This window comes from Octopus bimaculoides, chromosome 13 (assembly GCF_046866305.1).
Source record: "Octopus bimaculoides isolate indiv1 chromosome 13, ASM4686630v1, whole genome shotgun sequence".
In the NCBI taxonomy this organism is placed as follows: Eukaryota; Metazoa; Mollusca; class Cephalopoda; order Octopoda; family Octopodidae; genus Octopus; species Octopus bimaculoides.
This window is the reverse complement of record NC_142940.1, coordinates 45,537,841-45,556,717: the sequence shown is the minus strand read 5'-3', so window position 1 is coordinate 45,556,717 and position 18,877 is coordinate 45,537,841. Positions and strand designations below refer to the sequence as shown.

The following is an 18,877-nucleotide window of genomic DNA, read 5'->3' as shown; positions in this document are numbered from 1 at the left end:
GTATTCCAAAATATCATCGGACTATGGATAACTAAATTACAACAGGTATATAGTCCATTTTTTGTATTATAGTGCATTGTTGTACCATTCAAAACTTTTTATTCTTTACAAACAATACACAATGCTTCAAGCATATTACTATACTCTCCTATTATTATTATTATTATTATTATTATTATTATGTTATTTTTTTCTTCTTTCTTCAAATTTACTTCCATTTCTTGCCGAGTGTTTTCCGTACACCTAGGGCAGAGAAGCTCATTGTATGCATTCCCAGTTTACACACGCAAATTCACATGTAAAATATGTATTTTTTAAAAAATTAATAAATAAATAAATTCATGAATAGATGTTGTTTTCACAGCGATAATGCTCTTCTCAGTACATGAGTCGTTCCAGTTAACACGATTTTTGGCACTTCCAGTAGGGATGGTAAGCCTGGTATCATTTTCAAATAGGTTTCAGTACCTTTTTTTTATCATTCCTAGAGATCCTACAATCACTGGTACGGTAGTCGCTTTGAGATGCCACATTTTTTCAATTTCTATTAGCAAGTCTTTATATTTACTGATCTTGTCAAATTCTTTTGCCGCTATATTATGATCGCAAGGAATACTCATGTCAATTAATAAACACATCTTCTTTCTCTGATCTTTTATAATAATATCTGGTTTATTAGCTTTTATAGTTTTGTTGGTAGCACCACCTTTAATCAAACAAATCGCCCCCAGGACTTATTCTTTCTAAGTCTAGTACTTATTCTATCAGTCTCTTTTGCCGAACTGCTAAGTGACAGGGACGTAAAGTGACAGGTACATTGGTTGTCAGACGATGGTGGAGGGACAAACACACACATACATATATATACATATATATATATATATATATATATATATATATATATATATGACGGGCTTCTTTCAGTTTCTGTCTACCAAATCCACTCACAAGGCTTTGGTTGGCCCAAGGCTATAGTAGAAGACACTTGCCCAAGGTGCCATGCAGTGGGACTGAATCTGAAACCATGTGGTTGGAAAGCAAGCTTCTTACCACTCCTGCGCCTCTTTCTCTCTCTCTCTCTCTCTCTCTCTCTCTATATATATATATATATATATATATATATATATATATATATATATATATGTATGTATATATATATGATATACATGTGTATATATATATATATATACATACATACATACATATGCGCATATGCACACATATATGTATGTAAATATATTTATACACATACACATATATATACATGTATATACAGATGTGTGTGTAATACATACACACACACACACACCTACTCTCTCTCCTAACCACAAGAATCTTTTATCGCAGTGACACAACCCAAACTACCAACATCTGTCAAACACTTATCGCATGAATACAACAGTAGTGGTGACGGTTATGGTGATGGTGGTGGTGGTGAGTTTTGTTTTGTTGATTGTGGACTCTTTTACGTAGATTGCATGATAACGAGGTGATGTAAGTTAGGGGAATTTTATGCTAAACAAAGTAGAGAGCGCTTGCAGGAAAAGGAGAGAGAGAGAGAAACTGAATGAGGGAGATACACACACAAACCAAAAAAACGCACACGCAACCCCCACACGTACGAACGTATGTATGTATGTGAGTGTTTGTTTAGTGAAATCAAATGATGTAACCGTATTGTTGTACAATATATTCCTCACTTCACCCTGGCGTGTTATTTTTCTTTCCTGTTTTCCCGTCTGATATGAGGAAAACATAGTTATTGTTTTTTTCCTTCAGTAATGATAATTTTAGAGCATTATCATTGTAGGGGTAAAGATTCAAGTTCAGTTAAAGTTATATATTTTGTATTGCATATAAAGGGGGTTTACTAGCTCTTTCTTTTGTCCTCATGTGTAGGTGCATGTTTAAATTTATGTATACCTCAGCTGGGAGGTGCAATGGCCCAGTGGTTAGTCATAGGATTGCGGTTTCGATTCCCAGACCGGGCGTTGTGAGTGTTTATTGAGCGAAAACACCTAAAGCTCCGCGAGGCTCCGGCAGGGGATGGTGGCGAACCCTGCTGTACTCTCTCACCACAACTTTCTCTCACTCTTACTTCCTGTTTCTGTTGTGCCTGTAATTCAAAGGATACACGTGTCTGTGGAGTGCTCAGCCACTTGTACGTTAATTTCACGAGCAGATCAACTAGAACCCTCGACGTCGTAAGCGACGGAATGCCAACACACATACCTCAGCTAGTATTTGGGTATTTTGAAAATACTTCACAGAGTGACAACCAAAACCTGCATAGTTACGGGTTGCCCTGACAAGGCATAGCATGAACCAACAGTGCTGGAATTGTCGATCAATGGTCAGGATGATCAAGCTCTCTCAAGAGAGTAACTAAACGCATCCATAAGGGTGGTTTCCATAGTTGTGTAATCAGCTAATCAAAGGTTCACTATGATTCAAGCTCCTATTCAAATTCATGATAATGGAATTGGATGGCAACAGAGAGTCGTGGGAATCCAGGAAAGTATCTTGACCAAAGAGAGAAGGCAGTTAATTTAAGTCAGAGTTACAGAACATGTGTGTGGTTCAGAAGCTCGTTTTGCAACCCCATGGTTTCTGGTTCAGTCCCTCTGTGCAGTACCTTAAGCAAATTTCTTCTATGATAGTTTCAAGTTACCAATACCTTGAGTGGATTTGATAGATGGGAGATGTGTGGAAGCTTGTCATGTGTGTGGGTGTGGTATGCATGTGTGTGTGTGTTTTTGTGTTTGTTACCCCTATCCCACCATTTGACAACCAGCATTGGTTGTTTACATTCCTGTAACTTAACAGTTCGATAAAAGACTGATAGAATAAGTACCAGACTTTAAAAACTAACTACTGGGATGGATTTGTTTGCCTAAAACCCTCTGAGGTGATGATGCAGCTTGGTTGCAGTCCAATGACTGAAACAAGTAAAAGATAAAAGAAAAACTAGCAGGTTATAGTGGAAATGAAGTTAGAAACTGGCTTCGAATGCTGTTAAAACAAAACATTAATAAGAACAGTATATTATCAAGGTATGATGGACCTGTAACAAAAGGTAGGTTCCTTTATGTTTTGGAAAATAATTTGTTTCAATAAAAGGAAAGGTGTTATTGCAATTCAAATAATGTAAACATTCAGATGAAACAGTACAATATGACATGTACAGTAAATCTTTGTTAGAAACTCAACATTTGGGCTAATTTTTATGTATCAAGTACATATTCAGGTGCCTTGGTGTGTCTCTTTCTTTGATTATTCCAGGTTGAATATGCAGCTGTGGAAATAGCTATTAGGAGAGTACGCCAACTTGATCTAGGATACTCTGAATATGGTGAAAGTGGAGATATCAACGTGACTTTATTGGTTGTGTACACAGAAAGTCTAGACAAGCCACCAAACTATCATGTGAACAACAAGTATTCATTGGATAACAATTGGGTTTGCACATATGATCGAATTGTGATTTCTATGTGGCAAAATGCAGGATCAAACCCAATGCTATAGACCAAATGCAAAGTGTCACCCTCAAAAATTGATAGTCTTTTCTTGTTTACTTCTATCTTCTGTCATCTAACTTTCTAGGTCAGTAGCTTAGTAAGGTGGTGGAGAGGTGAAAATGGTAGTGGATCCTCCCCCAAGTGACACTTTTATGGGCTGGCACTTTCAAGTATGATGTATAAGCTTGTATAACACTTGTGGGGCCCGGGAAAGGGTGAAGCAAACTGAAGGGGTGCTCTGAGTGGCACACTCTCTAGCTGCATTACTGTTCTAGGTCTTACAAAATCTCTATCAAGACTAAATATTTATGTTTTAAACTGTGGCTGGTCAAGAGAAATTGATCTTTTTCTTGCAATCACATGTAAACCATATGAGTCTAAAATTGTTTTGGAGTTTGAGATGCATCAGAAACCATAGCACCAACCAGAGATTTCTAGAAAATTCAATTTGAAGTTGTCAGGAGATGATTTGTTGAAAGACATTTGAAAGAAAGATGTACTTTGGAAAAATCAAAATCCTAGTTTATTCAGTTAAATTCCAGAAGAGAAAGTTTTCAATATGCACATATTTTTTTTTTTAAATCTTTTTACTTGTTTCAGTCATTTGACCATGGCCATGCTAGGGCATCACCTTGAAGGGATCATATGTGTGAAGTTGGGTTTTCCATAAGCTTTAATGCACTAAAAACTTTACTACCCCAATATGTGCTGTTGAAATTGAACAGCATTTGCTATTTCTGTGCATCATTTATGCTTTCAAAAACAGTATATAATATTTATGTCTCTGAAAGGTGGTGAGCTGGCAGAATCGTTAGCATGCTGGGCAAAATGCTTAGTTGCATTTAATCTGTCTTTGTGTTTTGAGTTCAAACTCTGCCAAGGTCAACTTTGCCTTTCATCCTTTCAGGGCCAATAAAATAGTACCAGTTGAGCATCGGGGTCGATGTAATCGACTTACCAGCCCCATTCACACGCACACAGACACACATGTAATTGTTAGACTTGTACTAAAATTTGAAACTAATAATTATATCTGTTGTGAAAATGGCCAGCTGATAGAATCATTAGCATGCCAGACAGAATGCTTAGCAGCATTTTATCTCTCTTCACATTCTGAGTTCAAATTCCACAGGGTCAATATAGTAAGTACCAGTTGAGCACTGGGGTCGATGTAACCCCTACCACGTAATTGCTGGCCTTGTGTCAAAATTTGAAACCAGTATCTGTGTCTGTTGTCTACAAATCCAAATTGTTATAGTTTTTTTTTTCCTCTCTTCCTTCACAGTAATCTCTCTCTGAATAATTCAACAACTTTAAAATGTTTTATAAAGTAGCCAAGTACATTTGATAACATATCAAATATGATTTAATAATTATGTCAAGGGGCATGTTATTTGTGTCAATGTACTACATATAACAGAATGCAAAGTTTGTTTATTTCATATAATTAAGCACAGTGAACATTCAGTTTTCTGGGTGGCTAGGGTACCATACAATAAGCAGAGAGAGATCAACAGTTCAACAGTTTGAATTGTGTTTCTCTGGTACTAGATCAAGGCCCAGTCTACAGTCTATTTAGTTATACACTGGTACCACAGTGTAGGATGCTGCTGCTATAAAACTGATAACTGGAGGTGCAATGGCCCAGTGGTTAGGGCAGCGGACTCGTGGTCGTAGGATCGTGGTTTCGATTCCCAGACCAGGCGTTGTGAGTGTTTATTGAGCGAAAACACCTAATGCTCTACGAGGCTCCGGCAGTGGGTGGTGGCGAACCCTGCTGTTCTCTTTCACCACAACTTTCTCTCACTCTTTCTGTTTCTGTTGTACCTGTAATTCAAAGGGCCAGCCTTGTCAAACTGTGTCACGCTGAATATCCCCGAGAACTACATTAAGGGTACACGTGTCTGTAGCCTGCTCAACCACATGCTCGTTAATTTCATGAGCAGGCTGTTCCATTGATCAGATTAACTGGGACCCCCGTCGTTATAACTGACAGAGTGTTGGTTATGTGTGTGTGTGTGTACTAATGTCTGCTTGACTTGACATCATACATCATGTAACAGTTGTAAATGAGTGTCACCATCATACAAGCAGTGTCTCTCATTTCCAACATTCTGTGAAACAGTAAAAGCTTATCTGGTGAAGGATAAATATGACCTTACTAGGAAACAGGTGAGAATTAGTGACAGGAAGGGCATCCAAGTATAGGAAATTTGCCTACATGAATTCTATGTAACTCACTCAAGTATAGGAAAGTAGATGTTTAAAAAAATGCTGTTGATGATGATGATTATAAATATTTATATATGAGTGCTGGTGTCATGTGAAAAGCACCCAGTCCAATCTGTAAAGTGGTTGGCAACAGGAAGGGCATCCAGCTGTAAAAACCATGCTGAAACAGACAGTGGAGCTTGGTGCAGTCCTCTGGCTTGCCAGCTCCTGTCAAGCTGTCCAATCCATGCCATGGAAGTTAAATGTTGACGATGATGATGATGTGTGTATATGTGTATACATACATACATACATACATACATACAAAACAAAGCATACAAAGCTGCACATATATATATACGTACATACATACATACAAAAATACTCTGTTCAAATTTCAATGAAGGAGCCTTGGATCTAGGTTAGAAATTGGCTCTTACTCTATTGGCAAGAGATCTTGAAATAAAACTAAATAATCACACACACACACACACACACATATATATATACATATAAAGGAGGTGTGTGTGAAAAATTTTATTGGTGTTGTTTTTATTTTCTTTTTCATCTTTCTATTTTAGAATTCTAATATCCAGTATTTAAAATAGAAATCTGAAAGAAATCTTATTAGAAAAAAATATGAAATAAAAATGTGACAGGGTGGAGAAAATTCCTATTTTTTAAAAAAAATGTTTGTTAATTTGCAAACAAAAATTTCATTCTGAATTACTCTCTAGCAACAAACCACTACTTTAGACATTTTGAGTAACATTTTTATGAAATTGATCTGGCAGCCCTGCAACAGCAAATTAACAGTAGCCCTAGGGTATTCTCTCACCCACCCATCCTACACTCAATGTACAGAGTTAGTAACAAAAAATGTGTCAAAATATATTACCAGTAAATATAGGTACAGCAGTTTTGTCCCTGTCTGTCTGTCTGTCTGTCATCAGACTCTCACTCTGTTTTTCTGTCTGTCTGCCTGCCTGTTTCTCTCACTGTCTGTCTGTCTGTATGTCATTAGTCAGTTTTATTTCAAGATTTCTTTCCAATAAAGAAAGAGCTAGTTTCTAACCTAGATTCAAGTCTCCTTCATTGGAATTTCAACAGATTTTACCTTTTTGGTTATTTTATGCTTGCTAGCCACTTATATTATTATTTTTTATTAATAATAATATCTTCATATATTTTTATAATTTTATTCACTTCAATCATTTTCAATTTACTACTACGCTCATATGGTCAATACACACATGGTGACGTGAGTATCTTTAGCCCTAGGCAGTAGTACTCACTGATGAGGACTAAGTGTTTATCACAGGGTTCGAAATCATGTGATATGTGTACGTCTGCAACTCATTTGCAATTTTCACTTGCTATCAGGAAGTTGGCTTTTTATATACTCATTTCCTCAAATTCACCAGTGTGTTCTTGAGCCATTTGCACTCTTATTTCTAGCACACACAACTGTGTACCATCTTGTACCCTGATTATAAATTAAAAATTTTGCCTTTTTGGTTACTTTATGCTTGCTAGTCACTTATATATTATTATTTTTTTATTAATAATAATATCTTTATATATATATATCTCACTTTATATATATAAACCTCGCCTGTCCATGGCTCTGAGGTGTTTTAACACAGGCGACACGTGAGTTATATATTCTACTATGCTACTGAAGCCACAGGAAAATACAGAAAGCATATACATTAGTCTATGTAGTTAACAATATTTATTATACTAGAGTTGCTTTTGCTTCATATGTAAATTTTCTCTTAGGTAGGCAATTTCCAGGTATACCAGCTCATGATTTTACAAGCTATGAGCATATAAGTTGTTGGACTGGCTAGCTGACTCACCTTCAATCCAGCCTGGTAGGTAGTGTTGATAAGCCACAAAAATGGCGAAACATAAATGTCCATCACTCCCAAATGGGATTGAGGGTGAGTTATCTCACCTGTCTATGGCTCTAAGGTGTTTTAATACCAGCAACACGAGAGTTATATACTCTGCTACACCACTACAGTCACCAGAAAATACACAAAGCATATACATTAGTATATACATATATTTATATATATATGATGGACTTTCAGTTTCCACCAACCAAATCCACTCAAAAGGCTTTGGTTGGCTCAGTGCTATATAGTAGAAGACACATGCCCAATGTCCCATGTTGTGGGCTTGAAACTGGAACCATGTAGTGGGGAGCAAGCTTGTTACCTAACACCCGTGCCTACACCTAAATATAATTTTAAAATATATTGCAGCTCTAGTGCATAAGAAAAATATCGTACATGGCTCTTTTCAAAAAACATGGCCATCTATGTTATAAATTAAGCTGTGTAGGTGCAGGCGTAACTGTGTGGTAAGAAGCTTGATTCCCAACCACGTGGTTTTGGGTTCAATCCCACTGACTGGCATCTTGGGAAAGTGTCTTCTACTATAGCCTTGGGTTGACCAAAGGATCTTTTTTAAAACGGGGGCCACATTTTTCATTAACGAAACACTTTGAAACAATTTTTTACATGAAATAAATTCGAATACAAAAATATTTTTCTGTTCTATAACACAAAATAGATAAGTGTACGAAGTTTGAAAGTCTTTCGGTACCAAAAACACTACGTAAAACATTAATGAAAAATGTGGCCCCCGTTTTAAAAAAGATCCACCAAAGCCTTGTGAGTTGATTTGCTTGATAGAAAGAAACTGAAAGAAACCCTTCGTATATGTGTGTGTGTGTGTGTGTGTGTGTCTGTCTTCCCATCACTGCTTGACAACTGGTGTTGGTGTGTTTACGTCACCATAACTTAGCAGTTCACCAAAACAGACCAATAGAATAACTACTAGGCTTTAAAAAATAAGTCCTAAGGTTGATTTGTCCGACTAAAACCTTTCAAGGTGGTACTCCAGTATGGCCACAGTCAAATGACTGAAACAAGTAAAAGAGTAAAAGACCATTATTCAGTAAAATAAAAAATACAAGGGTGATTATATAAAGGGTTATATTTTGGGATGGTCATTTCACTTTTTCTCAAAAGACAACCACTAGTTGACAAGTGTATTAATTCGATTTACCATCCATATTTATAAATAAAATACTACAATTAGCCGTCATGTTTGACGGCACGGGATCAACTAGTAAGAATAATAATAAAGCTAAAGTGAAGAATGGGTATATAGTGCGTGTGGTTGTTTGGCAAAAAAAAGAAAAAAAATTACCGCCCCGACTTTAGTACGATTTCACTTCAGGAATCGTGCAGAACAAATACATGAACGGAGATAACTATTTGAATATAATGTGATTATGTCCCTTACATCAAAGAATATGTTGAAAATTAAGAAATAAAAGGTAGAATTCTAGTTTAAACAACCCATATAACCCCTCATTACTTTTTTTATTTTTTGGAATTTTCAGAAAACGTTTACGAATTTTTGTTCTACAGACGAGAATTCATACGATTAGGAAATTTTTTTTTTAATCTTAAACCACCCCCACTCATAAATCCGAAAAATTCCGCTCTTAGTCGAATTTTCTTAAAACATCAGTTTAAAATACGGACAATCCTAATTTTTTGCTAAAATACCAGCAATAGACAACTCTTAGGTGCATCATCATTCCATGTCATGGGGAGAGAAATATTTATTCCTTTATTACCCACAGGGGTCTAAACATAGAGGGGACAAACAAGGACAAAGGGATTAAGTCGATTACATCGAGCCTAGTGCGTAACTGATACTTTTAATCGATGAAAGACAAAGTCTACCTCGGCGAAGTTTGAACTCAGAACGAAATACAGATTTCTTTATTAGGCATAAAGCCCCAAACACAGATGGGGACACTACAAGGGCAGACAAGACCACAGTGGGGACAAAAAACATAAAACGAATGTAAATGAAATGAAAGTTATATAAAAATGAAAATATGACAATGGACGCATGGGCCCCACTCCCATGCAGTACCATTTGAACCGTTATATGTACTATTTACAATTGTTCTTTTTTTTTCCTTTAATTTCATACTTTTCTTTTTTTTTTTTTGTCATTAGTAGAACTTCATTAGTGGTTCGATATCTCTTAAATCCACCACTGGTGGCAACTCTTTAAATTCAACCTCCACTCCTGGCGGGTCAACGTTATCTCCACACATCTCTTTCAATTTTCTATAGTTTTCCTCTTCTATCAATATTGCCTTCATATCCTCCGCGTAGACGTATGAAGGCACCTTCACTCTTACTATTGAGTGTAACTTGATTATCTTTTTCTGTTTCAACATTTTTGGAGTACGTTACATAATACCATACTCCTTCTCCTCCTCGTATCTTTTTTCCTTTCTCTTGGACTTTTGGTTCTCTCTTTTCTTCCTCCATAAATAGTCTCTCCATCTCCCCTTCATACAGTTGGGTTTCCAACACTTTCTCCACTGGTAACTCCACTTTCTTTTCTCACCTCTTCTCTCTTCTTTTTCTACTTCTCTGGCGGAGAACTCATTCCTCCGCTCCTCCTTCTTTTCTTTTTAACCATAGTGAATCCCTTCTCCGCTTCTTTTTCTGTTGCCTTGTCCTATACTACCTGGTCCACACTCTCCTGTCTCTCCTCCTGTTCTGTTTGTAGCTTTCTTTGGGTGCACCATGCCTTCATGTGGCCCCTTTCTCCACATGTGAAACACACTGGCGGCCTATCCTCCACAGTAACTCTCAGCTTCACATCTTCTGGCAGCACAATCTCATCCACCATACTATTCAAGTCCTCTGTTGTTGCCCGAATCGTTAATTCGATACTATATCCCCAGTAATCTACCTTCTGGGTCCTTGTAGCCTTCAGAATCTTCCCGTCTTTCATATTATACGTTATGGCTGTCATCAGCCATTCTTCTTTCAATTCGAGTGGTACATTACCCATTCGCACCTAAAAGCTAAAAAAAAATTTATGAGGGGTTACACGGGGTGCTTAAACTAGAATTCAACCAATAAAACTTTAATATTATTTCACCCAAATATTTTTGTGCAGATACGTCGTCATCCACTAGGTATTTAGGGGTTTTGCAACATACACCCTCATCCAGGCGACCCGACCTAAGTTGATCGAGCCTTAACACATAAAGCGCGACGAGCTACGACCGTGGCCGTCAGGCACAGGTCATAATCGTGGCCCAAATAGATGCATTTAATTTATGGGCGTTTGTTGGGGTCTAATGTCACTCAAACGCCTCGATAACCCCCTCCCCCAGAATGCAAGAGGACTAATAGTTCAACTAGTGACTTTTCAGATGAAGTAAATCTTGCCACCATTATATACTAAGAAGATATATTTTTTGTTTTTCATGTGTGCATGGCAGTCTCATTTTCATAAAATGTGCTCAGCAGTCCATGCTATGTAAGTGCAAATCCCAGCGCTTTATGGGTTAAGCTTATGTTCAAGCAGCAGTTCACTGGCAGTTACAGATCCCCTTTTCAGTCAGTCATCAATTTGAGTAACATTAATAAAATAGATAAATAAAGTAATACAAAATCTGTTTGTTTGTTTTTTTTGTTTTTTTGGAATCACCTTGCATATTTTATTAAACTTCTTACCTGCTTTGCTTACAGTTTTTTTTTTCAATGCTCGTTTAAACATAAATAAAATAAAAGCACTTTGGTAATAATTCGTTCTGGTCTGTTACAAGACGCGGTCCATATGAAATGTCACCATGAGTTAGCTCACCTCACTGGATGATACCAACTTCAGTGCCCCCAACTTTTACCTCAAATCAAATAACTAGATACTCTGTTTGTTGTTGTTGACACTCCGTCGCTTACGACGTTGAGGGTCCCAGTTGATCCGATCAACGGAACAGCCTGCTCGTGAAATTAACGTGCAAGTGGCTGAGTACTCCACAGACACATGTACCCTTAACGCAGTTCTCGGGCATATTCAGCGTGACACAGGCACAACAGAAACAGAGAAAGTTGTGGTGAACAAGTACAACAGGGTTCACCATCATCCCCTGCCGGAGCCTCGTAGAGGCTCTAGGTGTTTTCGCTCAATAAACACTCACAACGCCCTGTCTGGGAATCGAAACCGCGATCCTATGACCGCGAGTCCGCTGCCCATTGCGCCTTCACTGAGTAACATTAATAAAATCGATAATTTATCGATTTTATTAAAGGTAATACAAAATCTGTGTTTTTTTTTTGGCATCACCTGCTTTGCTTACAGTTTTTTTTTTCAGTGCTCGTTTAAAAATAAATAAAATAAAAGCACTTTGGTAATAATTCGTTCTGGTCTGTTACAAGACGGGTCCATGTGAGATATCAAGCTCACCTCACTGGATTATACCAACTTTAGTGCCCCCAACTTTTGCCTCATATCAAATAATTAGATACACTATGTTTCAGGAAGAAAAAAATGATGGGATGGTCCAACTAAACGCACCTGGGACTAAAACACCACAACAAAAGATTTTTGCATAAAGCCGCTGACGTTAAATAGGTCAGAGGTTATTTAAACAAAGGGAAGTAACTCTCAGTCACACGTCATTCCAATGGATTCCCCCCAACGCACGAAAGTTGTGCATTTCATGCAGGACTTATTCAGTAAATATGACAAGATTAGGGGTAAGCTTTTTTTATTTTATTTCTGATTATTTCCTGTAAGATAACAAGATAAACATTTGCTCATTTTATGATGGTATCGTTTAGGTAACAACTCGGAAAAAGCATGTTGCACCTCATGTCCGGTCTACATCGATATATTTGTTGTATGTATGCTCCACACATCATGGGTGGGTTGTGGTAACGTTGTCACATTTATACTGCTAACCCGTACTAAAGTTGAAACGATGAATAATGGGAAAATAATTATAAACGTCAGAAACACTGAACAAATCGTTAAAATAATTTACTCGGGAAAACTGCAAAAAATTAAATTAATTAATAAAAGACAGGGTTCTACGTATCCAGGAGCGACACTAAACTTTGTTGGTCTCTAACCAGTACGTGGCGACATTTATAGTGTATCGTTATACCCTGAGGCACCAGTCCTCAGCCCTTATTTGCATCGCCGGACCAGTTTCATGCAAAACAATTTTTCCACGGTTTGCGTAACTTAACACAGTGTGTAATATACAATTTATTTATTACACACACACGTGTGTAATATATGCATATATATATATAATTTCGTTTTTGGATTCGGTTTGCAAGATTTTTTATGTGATTTCGTGTTGAAGCATATTCTGTTGTGTCTGGGGAGAGTCATTTTCTTATTGCGCCTTAAAATTTAACACACTCACCGGTAACATTTCCACTTATTTTTATTTTTATTTTCCTAAAATTCTCGTTGCGTCTTGAAACCTTATCAATAGTTTTGACTATTGATAAGGTTGCAAGACGCAACGAGAATTTTAGGAAAATAAAAATAAGGAATAAGTGGAAATTTTACCGGTGAGTGTTAAATGTTAAGGCACAATAAGAAAATGACTCCCCAGATACAACAGATATATATATATATATATATATATATATATATATATATATATATATATATATATATATATATGCCTATTTCTGCATGTATACAGATTTCTGCCCCACACCCGACTTAGGATGGTCATAACTTTCGGAAATTGGATATTTTAAAATGAAATTTGGCAACTGGAGTCTACACTTTGTTTTACACCTATTACAGTGTGTGTGTGTGTGTGTGGTTAATCTCCAGTTTAAGACCCAGTCACAAGAAATATTTTAAAATAGTGTAATAGGTGTAAAACAATGCGTAGTAAACTGGAGTCTTCGCATTTGTTTACTACAGATTGTTTTACACCTATTATGTGTATATTTCTATATAATCATCTAAAAGCATTCTGCTAACTGCAATGGGAAATAAAATCGAAAAAAAATTCATATTCTTTCTGTGCAGCCTGGTACCAAATAATTCACACCCCCCCTGATTGAGAACTCCTACCCTTGGTATCTTTGACAGTGGTTGAGGATGTAGTGAGGTTTCCTCGAGAGATTATATTTTCTTTATCAGAGTAAAACAAGCGTGTCGTTTTGTCCATGTTTTGCGGATATTGTGTAACGAAGTTATAGATACGTTAGCAACGACTGCTTTACCTGGGAGTTCGATTTGCTAGCTAAAGCAGTCAGATTGCTATTAAATTATGCCTTACCGTAAAAAAAATTACATTTCTTAATATTCTAGATAGTTTATATAGAATAAACAAAAGAACACATCTGCTCACGTCTCGAACACTTCCCCACTATATTTGCAGGTTCAACGTTGACTCCTTAAAGAACAGCAACATAGGAACCTATTATAACAAAACCATATATATGAATCGAGGACATTTCTATATTGCTGTTGCTCCACCTAATAAAAATAACGGTGCTAGACCTTTTTTCTTATGGCAGACGTCTTCCTTCTGAATATTTTCTTTTTTCATCAAAACATATCCACATTTTACACTTCCACATCAGATTGTCAATTACGTACCGCATTTGGCGGTATAAAGAAATGCACCAGCATATTGACGCACTCTACTTTCAGCAGTGCATATTTTTAAAAAAAAGGTTTTTAGAACATTAAAGCATATAATATTTAAAGAAACTTTGCATATAGGACCTAGGGTGATTGTTTTGAGTCTTTTTTTGTTGTTTTTTTTTTGGGGGGGGGGGGATGTGCGTCTGACACGTAACTTTCGCGTTTCACTTTCACATCTTTAATTTCTGTTCATCTACGGTGCTTCGCTCTTACCACACTCTTTTTTATTTTAACCCTTCCGAATAAATAGTGAAATAACTTTGAACCACTCTGACCAAATTTTCTGCTGAATATGTATAGTTCAGAAACGGAAACTAATTAAGTTTTAATATATGCAAAATTCTGTCTGTCCGGGACTACTGTATCTCAATCTACATTTGTTCTACATAAACATACCTTTTTAGAATCAGGATGATCCTGGAATTGAAGGTCTGCCCTTCATTTGGTTCATGAACATCCAGCATTGTGAGCTGATTTTAAAGCATTTGGGTTGCTATTTCTACCAGGTAAAGCTTGGCTGATTCACACTATCTTGGTCGGTGTTTGTCAGATGACATCAGATATCAAGGAGGAGATAAATGACATTTGCTTCATTAATTTTACATTGAGATAGGAACTTTGGTACAAATTAGCCAGCAGTAGGAATTCAACTTGGAACTGGAACAATAGAATCATTGCATTAGAGAATTAATTCTCATCCATCTTTACCATATGTTCAAACACCACCAGGACATATAGTCATTATATTCATATCATAGTTATGCTACTTAGCTCTCTTTAGTTTGGGGCTGCAGGCCCAGTTAGCCCTCCACAGGAGATAACTTAAAAGTCTCCTTGGAGTGTGACTTTTAAACCAGTTAATAATAAAGAATGAATTATTCTTATTTTTCAGTCCAGCTCAATGCTTTTTCTTTTTTTTTTTTTTTTTTGTACATTCTATATAGTAAGCTAGTTGTTACAATGTCAGTAGGCTATAAGCAGTGATTATTGATTTAAACTGTAATAAGGTAATAAAACAACATTGACTGTTATCTCCCATGCTTCAAGAATAATGTCCGTTACTCCTCAATGGGTTCTCTTTTATTCTCTTTTACTTGCCTGTCATTTGACTGGCCATGCTGAAGCATCACCTTTTAGTTGAACAAATCGACCCCAGGACTACTGTTTTATACATAACACTAAGTTATGCATGTTATGTAATATACTATGCTATATTGTTTCATTTGTAGGGCAAAATAAAGACAGTGGACATACTCCTTTTTGGGATGCTGTTCTCATCACAACTGCTGACGAAGATCAGAAACAAGGTTATCAGCTCCAGATTGAAGCAAAAGTGAAGAGAAACGAGTTACCTCTTAACCTAGAAATCCATGTGATTTCTGACCCACCTGGTGTTAAACTAGGTAAGAAATCCTGTAAATTGTTATGGCAAGAATCGTTAGCATACCAGATAAAATGTTTAGTAGTATTTTTAGCCTAGGTAATTGAGGGAGCTTAGTGTTGGATTAAATCTGTTTAAGTGTCCAGTTTATCCCTTAATCTTTGCATTCCAGTCCAGCTGAAATTGATCCAATAATATTATAGACAGCTGTGGCTCTGTGGTAAGAAGCATGTTTTCCATCTACATGGTTCTAGGTTCAGGCCTAAGGACACAGTAGATAATGTAATTGTACACACTCCTAAAAAGTCAGGACGGTCCTGGTTGGAATTACTTTAATCATAATCTACTTGAATCGGGACTGACCTGGAATTAAATAACGACCACAACCTGTGCAAGACTTCAGAGATTGTAAATTTTTATCTTTCATAGAAATTAAATGTTTAGAATAATAATTTATTAAGAAAATATCTTGATGCTAATTATCCATTTCTTTTCAGGAAATGGTGGTGCCACGTTTACAGCTTTGTCTTTCCTGGAAAAATTCTATGGTGATAAATTCTTTTCTATGAAAATCCTGTTAATTCATGCTGGTGGTCTTAGCAAACGCCTTCCAAGTAACAGCATACTTGGTAAGATCTTCTCTGTTCTTCCTTGTGGAATCCCATGCTACCAGATGCTTGACATAAAACTTGCTCTCTACTGGCCTTTTGTACCAAAAATGAATCCTGGAATATTTTTGACTTGTGCAGATGACATTATCACATACAACATGGACAATGAAGGTGACTGGTCTCTTAAAGCTGAAGGTTTCACTGCACTAGCCCATCCATCCCCCATTGAAGTTGGAACTGGACATGGTGTGTACATTGTAAAAGAGAAAAGATCAGTAAATGAAAATGTGCAATTAGCTGAATGCACAACAGTTTTGCAAAAGCCATCTGTTGAGACAATGAGTAAACTAGGTGCTGTGATATATAACGAAAATGATACCAAAAACTCTATTGTATATACAGACAGTGCATACTTCTTCACAAGTTCAGTTTCTAAGATGCTTCTAACTTATGCCAAGAGCCATGGACCTTTCAATTGTGAAATTGATGCTTATGGTGATTTTCTACAAGCTCTTGGTACTGATCCCTTATCTGATTATGTGAACAATTTGCAGAATATTACTACAGCAAGTGGAGATCTGCTTAATACAAGGAAGGAAGTTTTCAAGCTTTTGAAAGGCACACCTTTAAACCTAATTATTTTGAACTCTTCTCAGTTTTTCCATATTGGCTCAATGCCAGAAATGTTGCATAATTTTTGCAAAAGTGATAATTTCAAGATTGGTCTTGGTTTAAGCAATGATTCATTTAATGTTTGGTTAGATGAACAATCAGAAGAACCGGAGCCTGTCGCTAAGAGAAGTCATCTTAAAGGTAAAAATGAGGGATGTTTGATTCATTCATTATTACCTGTTGGAAGTTGTATTTCTTCATTAGCAGTATTAGAGTTTTGTAATTTTGATTGTTTAATCCATGTTTCAAAGAACTGTTTGCTGAGCAACTGTGAATTCCTTGGATCCATTTCTGAGGAATCAAAAATCACAATCCCAGAAAATACCTTTATGCATACAATACCTGTTATTGTCAAGGACAATTTAAAGTATGTAACTATTATCTTCCACATTAAAGACAATCTTAAGAAGTGTGTGCCACTTACAGACTTTGCAAACATCCCATTTTTGGGGGATACTTTAGGCAAAGCTGTAGATAAATTTAGTATTCCAAAATCTCAGGTTGTTTCAGATAAAAACCAACCAGAGGTTAGTTTGTGGAATGTTGATATTTTCCCACTTGCGGACACCATGTCGGAGTCTTTTCAACTGGCATTAACTATGTTAATGTCTTTTAATGATGATCGCAAGGCCTTAAACCTAGAATCTTATCAATTAGTTTCCATCAACTCTATCCTCAAATATAAAGCTATTCACGAAATGCTGAAATATAGACAAAAGCTATTTGATAAAATTAATGTTCAGTATTAAATTTCTTTCCTCTACATAGTATATTTACTTTAGAGCATAATAAAAATAATGATTTGGAGATAGAAATCAGATGAATGTGGTATCTCAAAGCTACATTACGTATTCTTATTAGAGCAGTAGGAATGGTATTTAAAGGTGCAAACAAATATGTAGACCAAATTCTTGGCAGTGAATTGCAAAAGATCATACTTGTGGGTACCTCACTTATTTCATGTGACTCCGTCTCCATGCAAATGCAGTCTTACTCATTCAGTGTTGTTGATAATTTTATAAAGAAATTTTTCTTTTATACACACAGGCATCATCTTTTCCAATTGCATGGCAACTCGTCCATTTGCCACTTTTAGATGCAAAAATTTGTCTCTTGACATCTCTGATTGACACTTGACTGCAATTCAGATAAATTAAAGCAATCGCAGAATGTAATTATAGTAATAATAGTGTTCCTATCAAAACCGATTTTTAAAATTTCCATAGCGTTTTAAGATTTCTAAATATTTGGGGAGAAATTCTTTTGATATATTTTTCTTTTCGTTTGGGACATTCTAATTTTTAAAATCTTTGGTATAATGGAATATTTCCTAAATATATCAAGCCAAACTGTTGTACATTTAATGGGGGTTTTTCCCTACAAATGTTTATTTGGGTAATATTTTTGACTGAAGGTCATAATGACATTGGGTTGGATAAATTGTGATAAATTTGTGAAGTGTCATACTTCTCTCATTTCTGCCCATTGTCATTAAACTTGAGTCAGTCGGATGTTCAAGATGGTCACTTGACCTGCTAGAAATAGCAGCTAAACATCCTTCTAGTAGCACTCTATCATCTTAAAAATGTGTGTGAAGTGTTTTATTCTTCACTAGTTGTGTAGCTAGAGTGTGTCCCATCTTGGAACAGACCCAAGGGGTGCCCCCACCCCCGGATTCTTATATAGGGCAGACACCCTCCCCCAACTCGACCTGTTAGAAATAGCAGTAAATCATCCCTGTAATCACATTCTACCATCTGGTAAAAGGAACTGGACAATGTAATTCTAAATATACTATTTTTAAATAACCAGTGGGATGGTCATGATTGGAATACCTTTGATCATAGGTCTTCATTATCAGGCCTGATACATACTGTTAGAGATAAGCAAATGTCTCTTCTAATATTTTTTTAAAGTTTTTACTCTATTTTTGTTAAAAATAAATTTTTAAAATGTTA

At 36.3% G+C, this 18,877-nt stretch overlaps 1 protein-coding gene across 3 annotated transcripts; it reads left to right on the top strand.

Annotated features, from left to right (window-relative positions):
• The first annotated feature begins 1,407 nt into the window (after positions 1-1,407).
• LOC106880712 (fucose-1-phosphate guanylyltransferase) lies at positions 1,408-18,877 on the top strand. Of its 3 annotated transcripts, none has more exons than XM_014930799.3 (3): positions 1,408-3,076; positions 15,485-15,658; positions 16,134-18,877. In XM_014930799.3, the coding sequence occupies exons 1-3, from the start codon at positions 3,010-3,012 to the stop codon at positions 17,666-17,668; spliced, it is 1,776 nt and encodes a 591-aa protein (XP_014786285.1). In that variant the 5' UTR covers positions 1,408-3,009; the 3' UTR covers positions 17,669-18,877. The 3 variants fall into 3 exon arrangements, with proteins under 3 accessions (XP_014786285.1, XP_014786276.1, XP_089217836.1); XM_014930790.3 differs by lacking the exon at positions 1,408-3,076 and adding an exon at positions 12,250-12,328; XM_089361710.1 differs by lacking the exons at positions 1,408-3,076; positions 15,485-15,658 and adding an exon at positions 12,250-12,328.

Coding starts and splice junctions, on each gene's coding strand:
- LOC106880712 (XM_014930790.3), top strand. CDS start 12,256: ATGGATTCCCCCCAACGCACGAAAGTTGTGCATTTCATGCAGGACTTA. Junction 12,329..15,484: donor TAAATATGACAAGATTAGGG/GTAAGCTTTTTT, acceptor TTTCATTTGTAG/GGCAAAATAAAGACAGTGGA. Junction 15,659..16,133: donor CCCACCTGGTGTTAAACTAG/GTAAGAAATCCT, acceptor ATTTCTTTTCAG/GAAATGGTGGTGCCACGTTT.